At 33.5% G+C, this 17,426-nt stretch overlaps 2 protein-coding genes across 3 annotated transcripts in view; one reads left to right on the forward strand and one right to left on the reverse strand.

Annotated features, from left to right (window-relative positions):
• Nucleotides 1-4,001: 4,001 nt before the first annotated feature.
• LOC121968272 (nuclear/nucleolar GTPase 2-like) lies at nucleotides 4,002-9,720 on the forward strand. The gene is made up of 11 exons (XM_042518720.1): nucleotides 4,002-4,304; nucleotides 4,632-4,765; nucleotides 5,582-5,711; nucleotides 5,908-6,068; nucleotides 6,428-6,529; nucleotides 6,631-6,735; nucleotides 6,812-6,940; nucleotides 7,809-7,949; nucleotides 8,154-8,254; nucleotides 8,849-8,906; nucleotides 9,230-9,720. The coding sequence occupies exons 1-11, from the start codon at nucleotides 4,067-4,069 to the stop codon at nucleotides 9,536-9,538; spliced, it is 1,608 nt and encodes a 535-aa protein (XP_042374654.1). The 5' UTR covers nucleotides 4,002-4,066; the 3' UTR covers nucleotides 9,539-9,720.
• A 3,165-nt stretch (nucleotides 9,721-12,885) lies between these two features.
• LOC121968286 (aspartic proteinase 36-like) overlaps nucleotides 12,886-17,426 on the reverse strand; it is a 34,635-nt gene continuing 30,094 nt past the window's right edge. For both annotated transcript variants that reach the window (XM_042518731.1, XM_042518726.1), the window contains 2 exons: nucleotides 13,672-13,743; nucleotides 12,886-13,199 (listed from right to left, as the gene is read on the reverse strand). In XM_042518731.1, coding sequence (XP_042374665.1) covers nucleotides 13,054-13,199; nucleotides 13,672-13,743 — 218 coding nt within the window. In that variant the 3' untranslated portion in view covers nucleotides 12,886-13,053. The remainder of the gene's footprint in view (nucleotides 13,200-13,671; nucleotides 13,744-17,426) is intronic.

The raw sequence follows: 17,426 nt of genomic DNA on the forward strand, positions 1-17,426 counted from the left end.
GTTAAAAGTAGCATTCTATATATCTACAATATCTCACTATCAATTCAATCAATTAATATGTTGTAGACTAGAACCTACTACTCTAGGACATTATCATACTTATTCATTCGGCACTGAACTGAAGTAAATATAATAACCAACTTTATCTTTTATTAATTAGTAAAATATGATACAAAAAGTGTTCTTGTCAATCATCTCATAATTGGTAGTAGGGCTAATACTAACAATATTTTGGTTCATATCTCACAACAATCTTAATCAGCCACATAATATGTCTTCTTTAGACCGACATATTTTATACATAATTTGAACAAAATAAAATTTTATTCCATAGTTGTTAGCTACCTTGAGCATATATCCGATATAAAAATAGTCTTCCTTTGAGCTAATTACTCTTAGCATAGATATATGTCTACCAACACAAAATGCACTAAACCTACTTAAAGTGTCTTCCTTTGAGCCGATATAATAGTTTAACTTAATAGCACCTTGTGTAAATAGATCCAAGAAAATACTGGGAACTTTAACCGAATAGATAATTACTTAATTAGCCTTAATAACTCAAAATTAGGCTTATCAATCAATTAATACTATATGACAATCAATTATCTCAATCAATTTAAAAATCTACTATATGCGACTACATGATCATGTACCGAACCCACCCTTAAAATGTTGAATCTTCCTTGAAGTTCAATAATTGAATCATTATTTAATTGATTCAAGCAATCGATTAATGTCATGCAATACATTTAATCGATTCACATGCAACATTTAATCGATTCATGCAATACAATAATCGTCGTCCTCCGTGTTGGCCCTGGGAACGGTTGACAGGGGCGCTAGGGATGAGCGTATTTATCTTTTGTCATCATGCAATACAATAATCAATTTACATACATGCATTGAATTGTTTCACGTAAATAAAAGGTGTTAAAGATTGAACAAATCAACCAATGGAATTGGTTGATAAACGATTACTGAATGCTTTTAATTGATTAGAAACATTTTATCAGGAGTTGAAGAATGTTAATCGATTAGAAAAAATTCTCAATCGATCAAGATAATTTTAATAATTGACCGATCGATTCCAATTGTTTCTATTGTGATTTTAAGCTGTTAATCGATTGACAAAAATTGTCAATCGATTGGTAGCATCAAATCGATTGATCCGATAGATTAAAATCAATCCCATATTCAATTCAGTCAAGTTAATCAATTGGAAAAATTCACTAATCGATTGGTGTCAACTGAATCGATCAAGTAAACGATTCAGCTCGGTTTTCTTTGTAATTTTAAACTTGGTAATCAATTGGCTGACCAGGCCAATCGATTGAGCCATCATGATTTGACCTAAAAATTAGGTTAAACACTGCGATTCTTCCGTTGTTCTCAGTGTTCTTCAAAGAACTGTGAAAAATATGGGAAAACAAGTCTTTCCTAGGTTTTCATATCAAGAGTTTTCAATGATCAAACATGGTATATACTAGTAAATCCTAATCTAGCATCAACACAACAAATCAAAGAAAAAACTCTAACTTTATTGCCATGGAAACGATGAAGCATTGTCTTAGCTCTAATATCACATGTTAATTCTTGAAAAACCTAAGCCGCATGAATTCTATAACACGAACACGTATAGTAAATACAAAAATAAGAAAATTTAGTTTTATCAATTAAACATGACATAGATCAAAATAACAAGAACTGAAATTAGATAATGGAACCTGAATGCGGAAGAGTCATTGTCTTAAGCGTCATCTTCAAATCTGAAATCCCTGAAGAAGGAGAAGGTGGAGGAGGTTGGCCTTCCAAAGGCATTAGGGTTACGGCGCCGAAAACTCTCACGTCAATGGGGAATAAGGAGTCTGTCAAGTTTACCCTAATCCTCTGGGGATCAATCCATTATATAGTGCACATCCATTATTAGCCTATAAATGATAATGGATTCGAATAATGAGTTCTACACATATAAAGTCCACGTCTAATAACACGATATCCAATAACTTTAAGTTAAATCACTTAATAGATTTCAATATTGCAAATCTTAAATTACATGTGAGTCCACCTTAAAAAAAATTAAATCTAACATTTAGCGCGAAAAAAAAAATCCTTATAATTCTGCATTTACAATACTTACATATCAATCAACTCATGTTATTCTTAGTCATGCAAGGCAGCCCCTAACTATGACAAACTCTCACATCTCTAAGTCTAAGTAGTCTCGAATTAGATATTAGCAAACGTAATAATCTCCAAACTCCGAAAATAGTCCCAAAGTCACATGCTACACAATTAGACATCAACAATTCTAATCATCATGCTCCCGAATCATTAATACCCATAGAACACTCTCTAAGATGGATGTAACACACTCTATTCATAACTCTCATGCACCATGTGTGAAAAATACAATATTAGTTCTCTTATGGTATGTATATTAAAAAGGAATACTAAAATAAATAACAAGTAACAAAGAATGTTCATTAAAAGATCAAATAAATGAAATATCATAGTAATAAATATACGCACTAAGTCACAATTAGAAGAGATCTTCTCCCCATCCTAGGCTAGTTCATTCATAAGGTCTTGAAAGGTGTTAAGATAATCCATCAAATTCTCGTTATCGATCTATAACCTACCTCCTGATATGTGTCATGTTAATCACCATGCTCAACATGTAGAGTATCTCTAATCTCATTGGCTACTATAAGAATGACAACATCCACATGGCATACTATAACGATAATGATTATTTTTACCTCTAGCTAACATCTCTCAATTGGTCGATCTCTTTGAAATATGACGGTTTTCCTTTTCATTGAAAAGTAGACTAGCTCATCAACCCACTTGTATTAATACATCTAATATTCTCGATCCCAACAAAGATAAATTAGTCTCCTATCAAACCTATTAATAAAAGAAAAATCCTCCAACATCGAATGCCATTGCTACTATTAGATAATTGATCTACCGCTCTATAAATTACTCCACTTAAGATCTAATAACATTGACATGAATACAACTTGTTGGGATCACAAGTGCCGCTGAAACCATTAGATGCATTGTACCATTTGCAAAAAATTGTGATCACACTTTTAGATCCAAATATAATGCTTCTAGGATGAATAATTTAGTCACAAGGCTACATAATAGACTATTATCTATCTTAGTAAATAGGAATAACATTCAAAGAATGATAAAAAAAAAAACACTGTAACTTAGTTTGTTTTTAAACCTATGTCTACCAACATAATCCAAGCCTATAAAATATGACATGATAATTACAATAAAAATCCAAACAAATTATATATTAAACACAACATATATAATATTTTTTTTTCAATTAGTCTAACCTACACTCTTCTCTTAATACCAATTGAGAAAACTAGAAATTCTTTAAAAAAAGAACTTTCCTATAATGAGGAAATTCTCTTTTATGTTGATCTTGAACGATAAGTGCGCACCTTATGGGCTTTGAAATGTTCCCCACTGGTAAGAAATTTAACCCTAGTTATTATCATGTAAATTATACTAAGAAAAAAAAACCTAGAATAAAGTTTGTTTGGCACTAGGTTCATAGTTGGATCTATTGAGTACAATATGTAGAACTCTAAATTTTAACAACATCAAATTATAAGTTGGAATAGCATCCATTTAAATAGCTTTATTGAATTTCGACAAGTAATAATTACAATTTAAAGGTGTTTCTAGAATAATTTAAATAGTTTATTGAGACTGGTAAGTAATTTCTCAAAAAAAATAGTTTAGTTTGAGACTTTGAGAAGTAATTTTAAAAAGTTAAAGGCGGGTCTAGGATAATTTAAGTAGTTTGCTTTATTGTGACTTATTATAAGTAATATTTGAACTTGAAAGGTGTTTCATAAGAATGTTGCTACCTAAGACTTTGGGCCTATTTGTACGTTGACTAGCTACAGACACAGACTTGATCCGGCCCATTACCTCAAGTAAACGCCCCATCACAAAACCCTACTTCCTTCGTTCCCTAGAAATAACAGCTTGGCTTCTCCATTGTTCGTGCGCTCGGTTCTCACAGTCGGCGACGATGACGAAGAAGAAGGAGAGGAAGGTCAACGTCTCCGGAAAACCCAGGCACTCGCTCGATGTCAATCGAAGCAATGGCGCCGGGGTGGACAAAGGCGCCCGGACCGCCGCGACGGTGCGACGGCTCAAGATGTATAACAACAGGCCGAAGAGGGACCGAAAGGGGAAGGTTTTGAGACACGAGCTCCAGTCCAAGGAGCTTCCTTCTACCAGGATTGAGCCCGATCGTCGATGGTTCGGTTCGTTACTAACTCTATTTTGTTTGAATTTCGATTGTGGCTTTGGTTCTCCTATTTCTTTTATTTTTTTTTTCATTGTTTTTTTCTTTTGCTAAAATGAGCAATTTTTGCGTTGCACAATTTCCAATAAGCAAGATTTCTTCTCGTCTTCAAATCATGGAGTTCAATTGTGCCCAATAGATTTATGTTTAGAAAGAGATTACGGTTTTAATTATTGTTTTCCTACTGAGATGATATGACTGATCTTGTTTTTTTGCGTTTATCGAAGAATGGTTCAAGTTTATTTGGGGTGGTTGATTATTTGATGTCATTGCATTTGTATTTCAGGAAACACGCGAGTTGTGAATCAAAAAGAACTTGAATTCTTCCGAGAGGAGCTGCAGAACCGACTCTCAAATAACTACAATGTGATATTGAAGGGAAGGAAACTTCCCATGTCCCTTTTACAGGATCATCAGAAGGTATGGAATTCTTCTTTCCTGATAATAATTGCAGAAAAATAGTTTGAAACTGAAGTTTTCCAAAAAAAAAAAAAGTGAAAAAGAAAATAGATCTCGTTCCTATGTGGTGCTCCTTGTGCAACTCTGTTGATGTAGGTTCGGATGGCATAACAGTCCAATGCCATTAAATTAGTGGATAGGGATCCAATTTATGACATTGCCATATGTGTGAAATGTTTTCTTTGCATTTTATGAATTATTTTAGTATTCTGTCAAAAGGTAGTGCTATCAAAGAAAAATAATTTCTTCTAGGATTGAAAAAATTCCATTCTCTTTGATTCTTTTCTACATCATAAAATTTTAGATTATGCTGATTACAATTTGGAGATTGGTTCAGAATGTGACATTGCCGATCCAATTGTGTAAACTGGAGAATGATATAATGCCAAAATATGAAAAAGGGTCCAGAGAAGGACTTCAATTAGCTAAAAAATTCTCAATGGACTTGAGTCAATTCATTGTTTTGTGATGCAACCAACCTAATTGAAAGAATCATAAAATCAGCCTAATCTATAACAAAAATTATATCTTTTTTTTTTCCTTTCGATACTTCTCTGTTAAATATTTAATTGTCTTGCTGGCCATTTTTCATAAATACTTAAGATGTCAGGGCAAAGTTCAATCTATACATTACTGATGCTCCCCATCATTTGTAGTTAATATTGGTGACTGGACTGGCCTTAGACTTCATGTGAATTGACTTAAAGGATACTTAAATCACCAAGGACCTGTTGCTCTAATTATGGCCAACCACTTCCTTATTTGTGTCTTATGCAGCAAGCCAAGGCACATCTTCTTGATGCCGAGCCTTTTGCGGATGCTTTTGGTCCAAAAAAGAAAAGAAAGCGCCCAAAACTTTTGGCATTTGATTATGAATCATTGATTCGAAGAGCAGATACTTCTCAAGGTATGGAGTGGTGAAATTTTATCAGGTTTCTATTCTTAGCTTCTGATGGAACTTGTGATTTCCTTGTTGTCCAGGTCAAGGTTCTCTCAGTTATGTAAAATGATTGAATTGATTGTGTCTATAAAGTGCTTATTCATTAGTGTATTTGGGTGTTTTCTTATTTGTTTGACCTTCAATTTGTATTCTATTCTTGTAGATGCATATGAACAGAAATCTGCTAATATTCCATCAAGGGAGGAAGATGAAGAAGATGGCTTAAGAGACTTAGTAAGACATACAATGTTTGAAAAAGGCCAAAGCAAGCGGATATGGGGTGAGCTGTATAAAGTTGTGGACTCATCTGATGTGGTAGTCCAGGTTAGACTCCATAAATCATAGAGGTTATATGCTAATTATCTTCTGTGGACTTGTAGTAGAGATCATACCCTAATTTGATGCTAAAAATTATTTTACCAATGTGTTCACATGTTTGAGTCAATGAATTTGCCTAGATGATCTGCATATTAAACTTAATCCTCATATCACACTCACTCATGAAGGTTTTCAAGGGAAGAAGATCCAAGAGATTAAGTTATAGTTTCCTAAAGTTTAAACCTCTAATGTACAGCAGCATAGTTTAAGTGCTAATTTTTTAGTAACTCTTTGCAATCAAAATTCAACTATCAATTGAGGCCGAATTTATCCTAAAGTTGTAGTTCAATGACTGTTTTATATAGGTGCTAGATGCACGGGACCCACAAGGTACAAGATGCTACCACTTGGAGAAGCACTTAAAGGAACACTGCAAGCATAAGCACATGGTTTTCTTGCTGAACAAGGTTTAAATCTCAAAGGATCTTATGATGGTCTTTCTGTTTATTCTTTAAAAAAAAAAATCTAAAAATTGGGTGGTTTCTGTTTGATGATCTTGTGGGTAAAGTGTGATCTAGTTCCTGCATGGGCAACAAAAGGATGGCTGCGTGTACTTTCTAAAGACTATCCTACCTTAGCATTCCATGCAAGCATCAACAAATCCTTTGGCAAGGTCTTTATGACTTGATGAGAAGATATTCAACTTTTTTTTTTTGTGAACTAGCTTTGACATCTTTGTCTTCCTGCAGGGTTCTCTTCTGTCAGTTCTTAGACAGTTCTCCCGTTTGAAGAGTGACAAACAAGCAATATCTGTGGGATTTGTTGGATATCCAAATGTAGGAAAATCGTCTGTTATCAACACGCTACGCACGAAAAATGTAACCTCCACATCTTGAATTTGTATTGTGTGTTTAGGTTTTGATCAACACTTGACTAATTCAAGTGTGAGAAAAAGAATGATCTTTTACTTCATAATGATGACTAGGAAATTTCAAGTATAAAATCTCTTTAAAGTTAATCTATTTCTGAAAAGTGTTATTTTTAGTGTAAAAGGGGTATGGAATAGTGAACAACAATCACCCATTTAAAGTTTTGTGCTCTTTTTGGTTGCAAAACAGGAAACTATTGTTTTCAATCTCCTTGTGCGGAACTCAAGATTGCCAGTATAGTATGGATTGTAGAGAAACTAAAACTTGTTTCCTTTCTTTTGATTCTTTAATTTGAGTAAATAACAAAACTGAATGTTTTTGTTAGAATGATATCTTAAAAATAACTGTCTCTGGAGGTTTTTAATTTTGATTCTCTAGGGCTTCTCAAAACATCCTTTCCTAAAAAGGGATTCATTTCTGATTTCTTTTTTATTTGGCAATCTACTTTTGTAGAGACCTTTTCTAAATTAGGAACTTGGTTTTGGCTACATGGATCACTCAGTTGGACTACATGAGGCTTTATCGTTTAAATTACTTTTGACTACATTAGATAGAGTTTTCGTGGTCTTCCTCTACCTCTCGCACCTGAAATCTGTTGGTTGTATTTGAACATGTCCATAATTTTTGTCGTGTTGTCCTGAAATGACATTATCTGTTCTAATAAACTTGAACCATATAGTTCTCTCATTATTTGTTTTAAACTTTCACTGTTCTCCACTCCTGAGGACATTATCCTGGTATGTTTATCATGAAAAAGGAATGTGTTTCATCTTGTGCTGTATATTGTTTATTGATGCTTATCCATTCATTTTCACAGGTTTGTAAAGTGGCTCCTATTCCGGGAGAGACCAAGGTTTGGCAATATATCACGTTGACCAAAAGGATTTTCCTTATTGATTGTCCTGGAGTTGTCTATCAGAACAAGGATTCAGAAACAGACATTGTTCTAAAGGGAGTGGTATGTTCATACTGTAGTTTTTTCTTGAATTTTGGTTATGTTCAACAGTTTATGTTGCTTCTGGATACATTTTAGTTGTTTGCTTTAGTTAATTAGCCACCAACATTTTTCTGCTGGTTTTGGCCTCTCATCAAATACTCAAATATATAGCTGTTGTGATAGGCATTGGAAATGCTCTTACATTTGGGTTTCATCTGTTGGTAGGTGCGTGTGACAAACTTGCAAGATGCCTCTGAGCACATAGGAGAAGTCCTGAAGCGTGTAAAAAAGGAACATCTCCAGAGAGCATATAAAATTAATGATTGGTATAATATCACTCTTTCTCTTTGAGATACAGATAGATTTTTCAGTTTGTAGTAGATCTTATCTTCTAGTTTCTCTTTGTTTAAAAAATGAAACATGCCTAGAAGACTCTCTCAGAGAGGTCATTAACAAGATGCTTCATAAGATTTTTAATAACTTAAAACTACTATTTTCGGGTTACCTTTAACAAAGTAATCATGTGTAATATAGGATTTCAGAATAATATTTATTATGGAGCCTTTTCAATTGTAGAATGGAGAAAAAGAGCATGTTCAATTATATGTTGATATAAATGACAGTGTCGGTCTGAAATTCATCACGAAACTGTTTATTCACCATGGTGGGTTTTGTTTTTCGGAGTGGGCTTAGTATTCTTAAGATGAGACATTGGGCAAATCTCATGCACCGCTTATGCTGAGTTGTGTAGTAATCGACAAATCTATTTTGATATTTTATTTTGACTTGCGACTATCCTTTTCTGGCTTCTGATCTGAACTTTTAAAGTCAACCAAAGCCCCTTTTAAAAAAGAAACTGATGAAGGTATGCTGTATTTTTCTGTAGTAACTGACAGATTTAATACACTGCTTTTGTTCAGGACTGATGAGGAAGACTTTCTTGTCCAGTTAAGCAAATCAACAGGAAAACTTTTGAAGGTATGTTGTATTTTTCTGTATTTTCTTTTGGTCTAATCAATCACTGGGATTAGGATTCTTCGCATGATTATTTCAGTGTATGGTTCCATGAACTTGAATAGGGAGATCATTTTGCTATGTACATCCTGTTGCATTCTGTTTTTTTTAGCATATAGGAACCCGAGAGAATTCTTTATTCTTATTCCCCTTCGTTTGTCTGTCTGTGTTATTGCCCTGGTTTAAAAAAGTGTAATGTTGCTGTGATCATGTTTGTCATAATCTTATATTTTTTATCAATACAATTCCCAAGTCAATATTTTGTTGCCTCATCTCACGGGTTTCAGGGGGGTGAAGCTGATTTAATGACGGTTTCAAAGATGATTCTGCATGACTGGCAAAGAGGTAAAATACCCTTCTTCGTGCCACCACCTAAGCAAGAAGGTGAGTCATCAGAGAAACCTGATTCTCCTGCGCCAGGCACAGAGCCGACAGATAGCTCTGACAAGACAGCTGCTGCAATGAAAGCCATAGCAGGTATAATTTCATCGCAGCAACAAATGCTCGTTCCATCTCATGAACTACTTAACGATGATAAGTCAACTGATGAGAAGCTGGCAGAGCCTGTGGAAGATGCTTCCTTGCAAGAAGGCTAAGAGCATCCGTCCATCCTCATCTTCTTGAAATAAGTTCTTACTTTTATCTTCTAAACTGCCCGTATATTCTGTTGTTTTATGATGTGAACAGATTCCAGGAAATTGTTTAGGTTGCTCGGTATGTCTAATAGTTACTAATCCTTAGTTAAAATCAAAGCACTAGTCTGGCTAGCATTATCCTATTATTTTTTTTTTTGAATTTTTAGTATTGAGGCACAGAAGTACTAGTGAATATCTGGTTGCGTTTATGACCTTACGTACACGATTTGAGTTATTCATTCTACAATAAATATGTTTGCGTTGAATGGCTTTTCAATAAAATTAAAGATGTTTTAATCATATTTATTCTTGAACATGAGTGTTTGTGGCTTGTCGTTGGGCAATTTTGGTTTGACATCGTATTAATTAATTATGGTCACATTTCGGGTCCGAGCTTTTGATACAGAATCTCATGGATCCTGCGCCCGTTAGCACACTTATGAAATAAGTAGAGCATTGTTTAAAATTTTATATCGTAGTGTCAGAACATATAATTCCGAGGCATTATCGAGACTTAATAATATCATTAACTTAGGTGATCTCTATGGTATCATTGTGTAGATCATATTGATGAATATTATATTATATCAATATTTGATACCCTATATTTGTATATTACAAAAAAAAATTAAGATGGGTTGAAATAATATATATTATTATTTATAGTTTGAGGTAGAATATAATATTAAAATTGTAGCATTTTAAATGTGACACAAAATCTAAACTTTCTTCTTGTGATGTTTTCATTAGGATTATAAATGAATTGAAAAATTCATGAGTAAATTTTTATGAGTAAATTTGATGTTAGATTTAGTAAGATGTTAAAAGCACACTAAGTTTTACCTTTACCCTCCAATGAATAGGGATAGTAAATTATTCCAATAATATTTATAAGTATAATTTTAATTATTCCAATAATATTTATAAGTATAATATTAATAAAATTCTTGTCAACATATTAAATAAGTAAATCTTTAAAATACTTGTATTAATAAGCGCAACAATCAATCAAATAAATTTAAAATACATAAAATTTTAAATAATCAAATAAGGTTGAATTTTAAGTTCAATAATATATAACAAATTAACTTCAAGTCAAATTTTAACTAAATTCAAGTTTGTAAAAAAAAAATCATGTTAAATTTGAAAAACTATTTACATAACTTAGTTTATTTTGATAAATTTTGTCTTGACTTAGTTAGTTTGAACATCATAAATCTTAGTTCGGCTTCGCTCGTGTAAACCTTACTTTTCACCTTCAATTTACTATTGGTATCATACATTGGAGCATTGACACGGTACTTAAACAATATTATTTTAGTTAAAAATTAAAATTTTAAACCTTTAATAAAATGCTAATTTCTTTAATTGGTCTTGGAGGCTGTGACAAGAACACTTGTTTCATAGAACTTGAGGCATCTTGCATACCTAATGCTATCAAGGAAAGGAAGGAGAGGGGCCTCTTGAAATAAAGCTGGAGACATCATGTATACTTGGCTTCACAGATATTTCTTCATTAAAGACACGCAGATTTCTTCTTTCTTCTTTTTCTTGTGTTGTGTTCCAAAAAAAGTATATTGAGAAAATAAAAGAGATAAAATTCACATCTTATGTAAGTTATCAATTTATTGACAAACTGATTGATCAGATTCAAATTGGTATCGGAGCCAATGTGGATTCAACAATTAAAACTTATGTTTGACGAAATATTAGATGAATACATATCCGTGATTATTTTTTTTATTACATTTTTCTAAAATAATCGATGCCATCTGTGTAGCAAAATGGTCATATTCCTATGTGAATTGTGTTAGCCGACATAAGGAGCTCAGCTCCAATGTCTTAATAGACAACACATAGCATCTACATAGTTATAATGGATTCATCAAAAGGTGGAGATATTCAAATACTTATTGATCAACATTGTTATCGTTCATAGTTGCTACTATGAACTATGATTCAAATATTGTTATGATTTATGATTTTCATAGATATATAATTTCTAGATATAATATTGGAATTCAAATTTCTAGATATAATATTGGAATAATAATAAAGACCGCCTTTTTAATGATAACGACAATAAAGCGTCCCTCTAGCTCCTTTTGACAATAACGGCGTTTTTGACCATAATATTTTAAATAATTAGATATATAATTTATAGACTTTGATAATCAAACATCTATCTAATTTTTGAATAGGTCATAAATGGATTAACACACATACAATTTTTATCCAATTAGTTTTTCAATCTCTAATAAATTCATAAAATTCCTAAATGGAATTGTGTTGTATAAAGTTCATCCATAAAAAAGATCATGCATCTCCAAAAGAAAGAATGAAAGAATGAAAGATAAAAGCACTTGTATGAACCCACCCTTTCAATTAAAATAACGAGAATCATGCCTCGTACATTTATTTATTTCCATTCAATTCTGCTCTTTTCCTTCTTCCATAATCGTGGCTAAATGAGAGTGAAAAACGGACGAAGAAACAGGAGAAAGAAGAGGGTGACTTATCTCTTCTTCTGCTCATTCTTCATCCTAAGAATAATACTTAATAATTTATCTAGCTAGAGAAATATACAACTAAAACGGGGGAGATGGATGAGCTCAAGGATCAAGCCAGGGAGTTGATGCATCACCTAAAGAAAGGCCTGAAGAAGGCGAAATCCTCATGCAAGAAAGGGTGGCGAAAAGCCAAGAAGGCAGCAGTTACATGGAATAAGCTCCCCTTTCCCATCAAGAAGAGAATCACCAAGTCAGGCCAGAAATCTACACATGAGTTTTAATAGTTTATTAGGATGTGTTATATTTAACTTCTGCTGCTTGATTAGCTCCATTATTGTGTTTGTGGTTGTCTGTCATCTGTTCATTCATTTTATGAAGAATAATGGAAATGCTTGATTGATTATTGCTGTAAGAATTCGTAAGCAATAAAGTAATATAAGTAGGGGAGAAAATACTAATGTCTATATTGTTCTTATAACCACTGAATCTATCAATTTGCTTGCTTGTGTTTGATTTATTTGGAGGGTTTGAGAATTCCCTTTCTTGCTCTGAGACTCTTCATTCACTAAAATGCTTGATGGATTTATTGTTTTTGAGGATTCATTGAAAAGTTTAAGTGCAACCTTCAAGTTCTATCATTCAAGAAATAAATGTAGCAAGTCTGAATCAAACCATGAAGCTACTCGATACAAAGCAGCTAAAGAAAACCTGAAGCAATGGTTACAGCTATTGCTTGTGAGCATTTGCAGCAAGAAGTATCTTGCAACAGATTGAATTATGTACAATGCTCAATCCAAGTTAGAATTTTGTTGAGAATTTTCAGAAATCACAAACAATGTCGGAAACAAACTCACTAAAATAAGAATATATTTTCTTGTCTTTTCTTTTTTCACTTTTTCCTCTATAGAAAAGAATATGAATGTGGCAAACTCGTTAAAGTAAATCAATATACTAGCCCGTCTCATATCAACAAATCAAACGGCTCACAAACATTAGCAGCAACAAGAAAATGGATCTTGGGTGTGACGATCTTCTACCTTGAGAAATGTTATGAGCATCGACGATGTAAGTTGCGCCCGTCCTGTCATCCTGGACCCTGATACTCGAGGAGCCTGAAATCAAGAATTTAGTGTTAGCGACAGTCAATTGAACCACAGTCCATTGGGAGGAGGTTGCAGATGATATTCTGAAAAAGGTTGCATACAACATATAATAGTATTGTAATAACGGCATTCTTAAATGGTTGCACACATCATAGGATAGTATTTTGATAACTACCTAACGGCATTGCACCATTTTGGGTTCCGTCGTAGATGAGAACTAAATCTTGAAGGATGAGCGAAGAGGTATGGATTGTCGAACCAATTGAACTTCCTGTCCTGTTCCAACCTACTTGTCATACTCACCCTCTCCGAACTACAATGCAGAGTAAAGTTTGTCTAATATATTTTTCTGTCTCCCTAATAGTTCCTCTTTATTTCATACCAAAGCAACCCCATAATAAATCAATCATGGATAATAAATAAGTAGTGTAATAGAAGTTTAATGTGCAAAACAAGAAATAGTAAATTAAGTTTCACTTACAGTTGTATTCTGTCCATCCAATGACTTGGTTCTCAAGATCATAAAGAACTAACTTATTTGTAAGTGCTAGATCTGCAAATAATGTTGAAAAAGCAGAAAATGTGAGGTGAAGCTTCTATGATAGTTAACCTATGAACTGCATATCTGGAGAAAAATCATCATTTTGAAATTGTTAAGTCACTTAATGCAAACAATAGATTCTGCAAAAAGGAAAATCATAAAAAGCAATTTGAAATGCGCGTAATGGGACAAAATTGTTTGCTAATTACCCACCTTGTAAACAAATTAAAGAGTCCTTTCACAAAAAAACTGTGAGCTTATGGTTCTTTTTAAGATTATTATTATAATGCTGCTGTTAAGAATTAAGAATAATATCTAAGAAAAAAAGAAAATAAAGAAAAACTTTGAATTATGATGTGGCAGAAAAATTCAAAAGTTCCACCATGAAATGCCAACATTTTAGGTTTTATTTAGGTTCAGTTTCCTTTTGGGAGATTCAGGGTTACATCTAATTTCAGATCTTGACACAAAGTTGAAAAAAATGACTTGGAAATAATGTAGTAAAGTAAAATATTCAAATATAAATAATATTATTTTAAAAATAACTACAAATTTTGAGGGAGGGGGGAATACAACTAAGCTCGACCCACTGATGGGGGAAAAATTAAGAACTCAAAAACCAACATGGTTTTGGTTTATTTCCCTTTCACTCGAAAAATTTTGTTGGTCAAGTTTTGGGACCATGCCAAACCCGTATAACTTGTAAGCATTTCAAGTATCGCTTGACATGAAATCATCAAAACCCACTTATCTTGAGAACAACTACAGTTCTTTAAGCTACCAAACACTGTTAACTATCAAAATGATAACTTCAAATCTTTTGAATCATCATTTAGTACTGCTTATACGGAGGAAAAACTATCTATCCTATGATATTCAACTTTATTATTATTTTCATATAATCACTATATGAGCAAGAGTAGTGTGTATAAGCATAAAAAAAATCTCCATCCACATTAGAATCATGAAGGAAGAGCTCACTACTACCCATCGATACAAAAACTAGGTGGTGGAAAGATCTTTCCAAATAAGGTAGATATTATACAAACTCCTATATGGATCCTTGTCCCCAACATGGTTATTTTGTTAGTTTATTCCCTGAAAAGAATTAAAGCTTCACATATACGCATGGGGTATTGGAAAAATATACAGTATTAACTCATATTCAGAGTGTGATACTTAGTGCAAACAGTCATGTTGCATCTCCATCCGCTTGGTCTTCTGATTTCCCTTTTCTTTTCTGCTAGTTCTTTTTTCCTCTCTCTTCTCTGCTATTATTCTACTTCAGGAATTCTTCATCCCATTTCTCCTTTCAGTATTTTAGCTTTTACGTGCTCTTCAAAACTATTACTATAAATTCAAGGTTGTTGAAAATAAAAATACTATAAATTTGTATCAACGATCACTTATTTAGTTTAATAATTAAAAAACCCCATCATATTTCCTTCATTTTGAGCTAGTGTATTATGCCTTTTTGTTTTATAAACATTAGTACTTACTAGGAATCTTAGATTGACATGATGGAAAAAAAAAACACCATCATTATTGTGAGATAGAGGTAACAATTGGGTCAGCCACCTGCAAGATGGCCTAGTCTAGGCTATCCTCAAACGATCTAATAAGATGTTGGTTGTGCTGTGCTGGGCCAGCTTACTGCATGGGTTGAGTCGGGCAGGGATGACAGCCCACGGGAGATCGAGCACGATACAGTCTCTAACATCCAACCATATAATGTTCTAGGTAATGTACTGTTGTAATGGGTAGAGCACGTATAGATGGATGATAGTCTAGTTAAGATCTTGGTTATCTAATGCACAAGCCTTATAACTTACAGATGTTGTTGATTAAGTTCGAGTGGGCTTTCAAAGTATTGCCAATTGCTAACAGTTGTAGGTAGTTGGAGTTCAACTTTTACGACTCAATCAATAGTATGGTTAAGTATTAGTTCAATTGAGGATGTTTCCCTAGTTGTTCTTTGTCTGTAGCTCAAGTCCTCAATCTTAGGGCAACTTACGGCATAGTAAGCCAACAAAGAGGATTTCCAACTTGTGTCAGTCAATTGGGCGTGACCATCCAATCAACTAGATTAGTCTACGAAAAGAGTAAACCTCCAACATACTGATTTTGAAATTTCATGATATAGAATATTTCTGTTTAAACTTGAATCAACAGACCATTAGGAAATCAACCAGAGACACCTAGTCAGTTGGCTATGAACAAAATTATTGGTTCCAACGTTCAAATTTTGAATATCAAGTCAACTAGTCAAATAAAAACGTTATACAACTTTTTGAGGTGAACATTGAACCAAGGTATATAAGCTTTGTGGAACTTTAGGGTATCATTCTTCATGACATTAACTCATAAATCCTGAAATCATCAGAGCTTCAAGATGTTAAAGTGGTGGTCTTGCTTTCTCCCTAATGTTCATTTAAATTTTCTAGGGAGAAAAGTGAGATTTGATTTTCTCTCTTGCGCTTTCTTATTTTTCTTAGAGAGCTTAGTTCCTCGAGTTCTATGAAATCTTTATTGCAATTTTAAAGAGCAAGGTGCTTTAATTCTTTCTAAGCAAGGTTTTAAAATTCGCTAGGTGCTAGTCAAGGGCCAGATCAGTGCCTAGCTCCTAGGCCGCCTAGGAGGGGACTAGGCGCCGCTAGGCGGATTCCACAGTATTGACATAAATTACATAATAATTAAAATAAATTATCTTTCAATTTGTAAGTATCAAAATTAAAACAGATTACCTTTCAACTTCAATGAATATTGCGAGTGTATGATGAAATGAAGTTTCCAAAGGATGATGCTTTGATCAACCTTCAATTCAATCCCTTCCAAGTCACTCGTGAGAAAAGATCAGACCACAAATTTTTCTTTAAATTGATTTCTCCGGCCTTTTAATTTTCTGATTTCTTCAAAGTGTAGACTTCTTCATTCGCTCTGATTTCTATAGCTCTAGTTACTCATTACGATGAAAATGAAGTTCAATGTTAGCCGCTAGGGCAAGCCAATAAATCGATTTTCTTGTTGGACCAAATTTTAGGGCTTATAAAACTTACGCCCAACACACACAAAAAAAAAAGTTACATTTCAGTTTTTTTAATTGGGCTTTAAATCTAAAAGCTCAAACTAAAAAAAGTCATAAAAACCCTGCATTATTTCCATGACACTTAGACGATTCGACCGATTAGTCGACGCCTAGGGCTGCCTAATCTCGCCTAGGGGACAAGGCCACCTAAGCCGACCGACTAGTATGTTTTCAGTGTGGCTCACTAGTGCCAACCGCCTAGGCCGATTTTTAGAATACTGTTTCTAAGACAACCTGTTGGGATTTTGCTATATTACCCTATTTCAAAAAAGTTTTATAGTATTGTTTTGGAAGATATCAAGAAGAAATTCTAAGCATCCTCTGATGGATGAGTTGAACAAAGTTAGACCTTATGTTTCAAATTTCATTCTATATGGATCAAAACAAGCGAAACTTCTCATTTCCACTCATCGAACAACACATGAGAGAGTCTGAAATCAATGAGCTCATCCTTCATCCATCATTCATGAGATTGTTTGACATCTGCAAGTTTGGTTGTCGTCCATGAGTTCATCCTCCATATACATTTTGTCCATGATTTTAGTTGTCACCTCCAAGGCTCCAAGTTTATATGTCATATACAAGTTTGGGAACCATATGTGAGTTCATT

Source organism: Zingiber officinale, chromosome 1B, assembly GCF_018446385.1.
Source record: "Zingiber officinale cultivar Zhangliang chromosome 1B, Zo_v1.1, whole genome shotgun sequence".
NCBI classification, from domain to species: domain Eukaryota; kingdom Viridiplantae; phylum Streptophyta; class Magnoliopsida; order Zingiberales; family Zingiberaceae; genus Zingiber; species Zingiber officinale.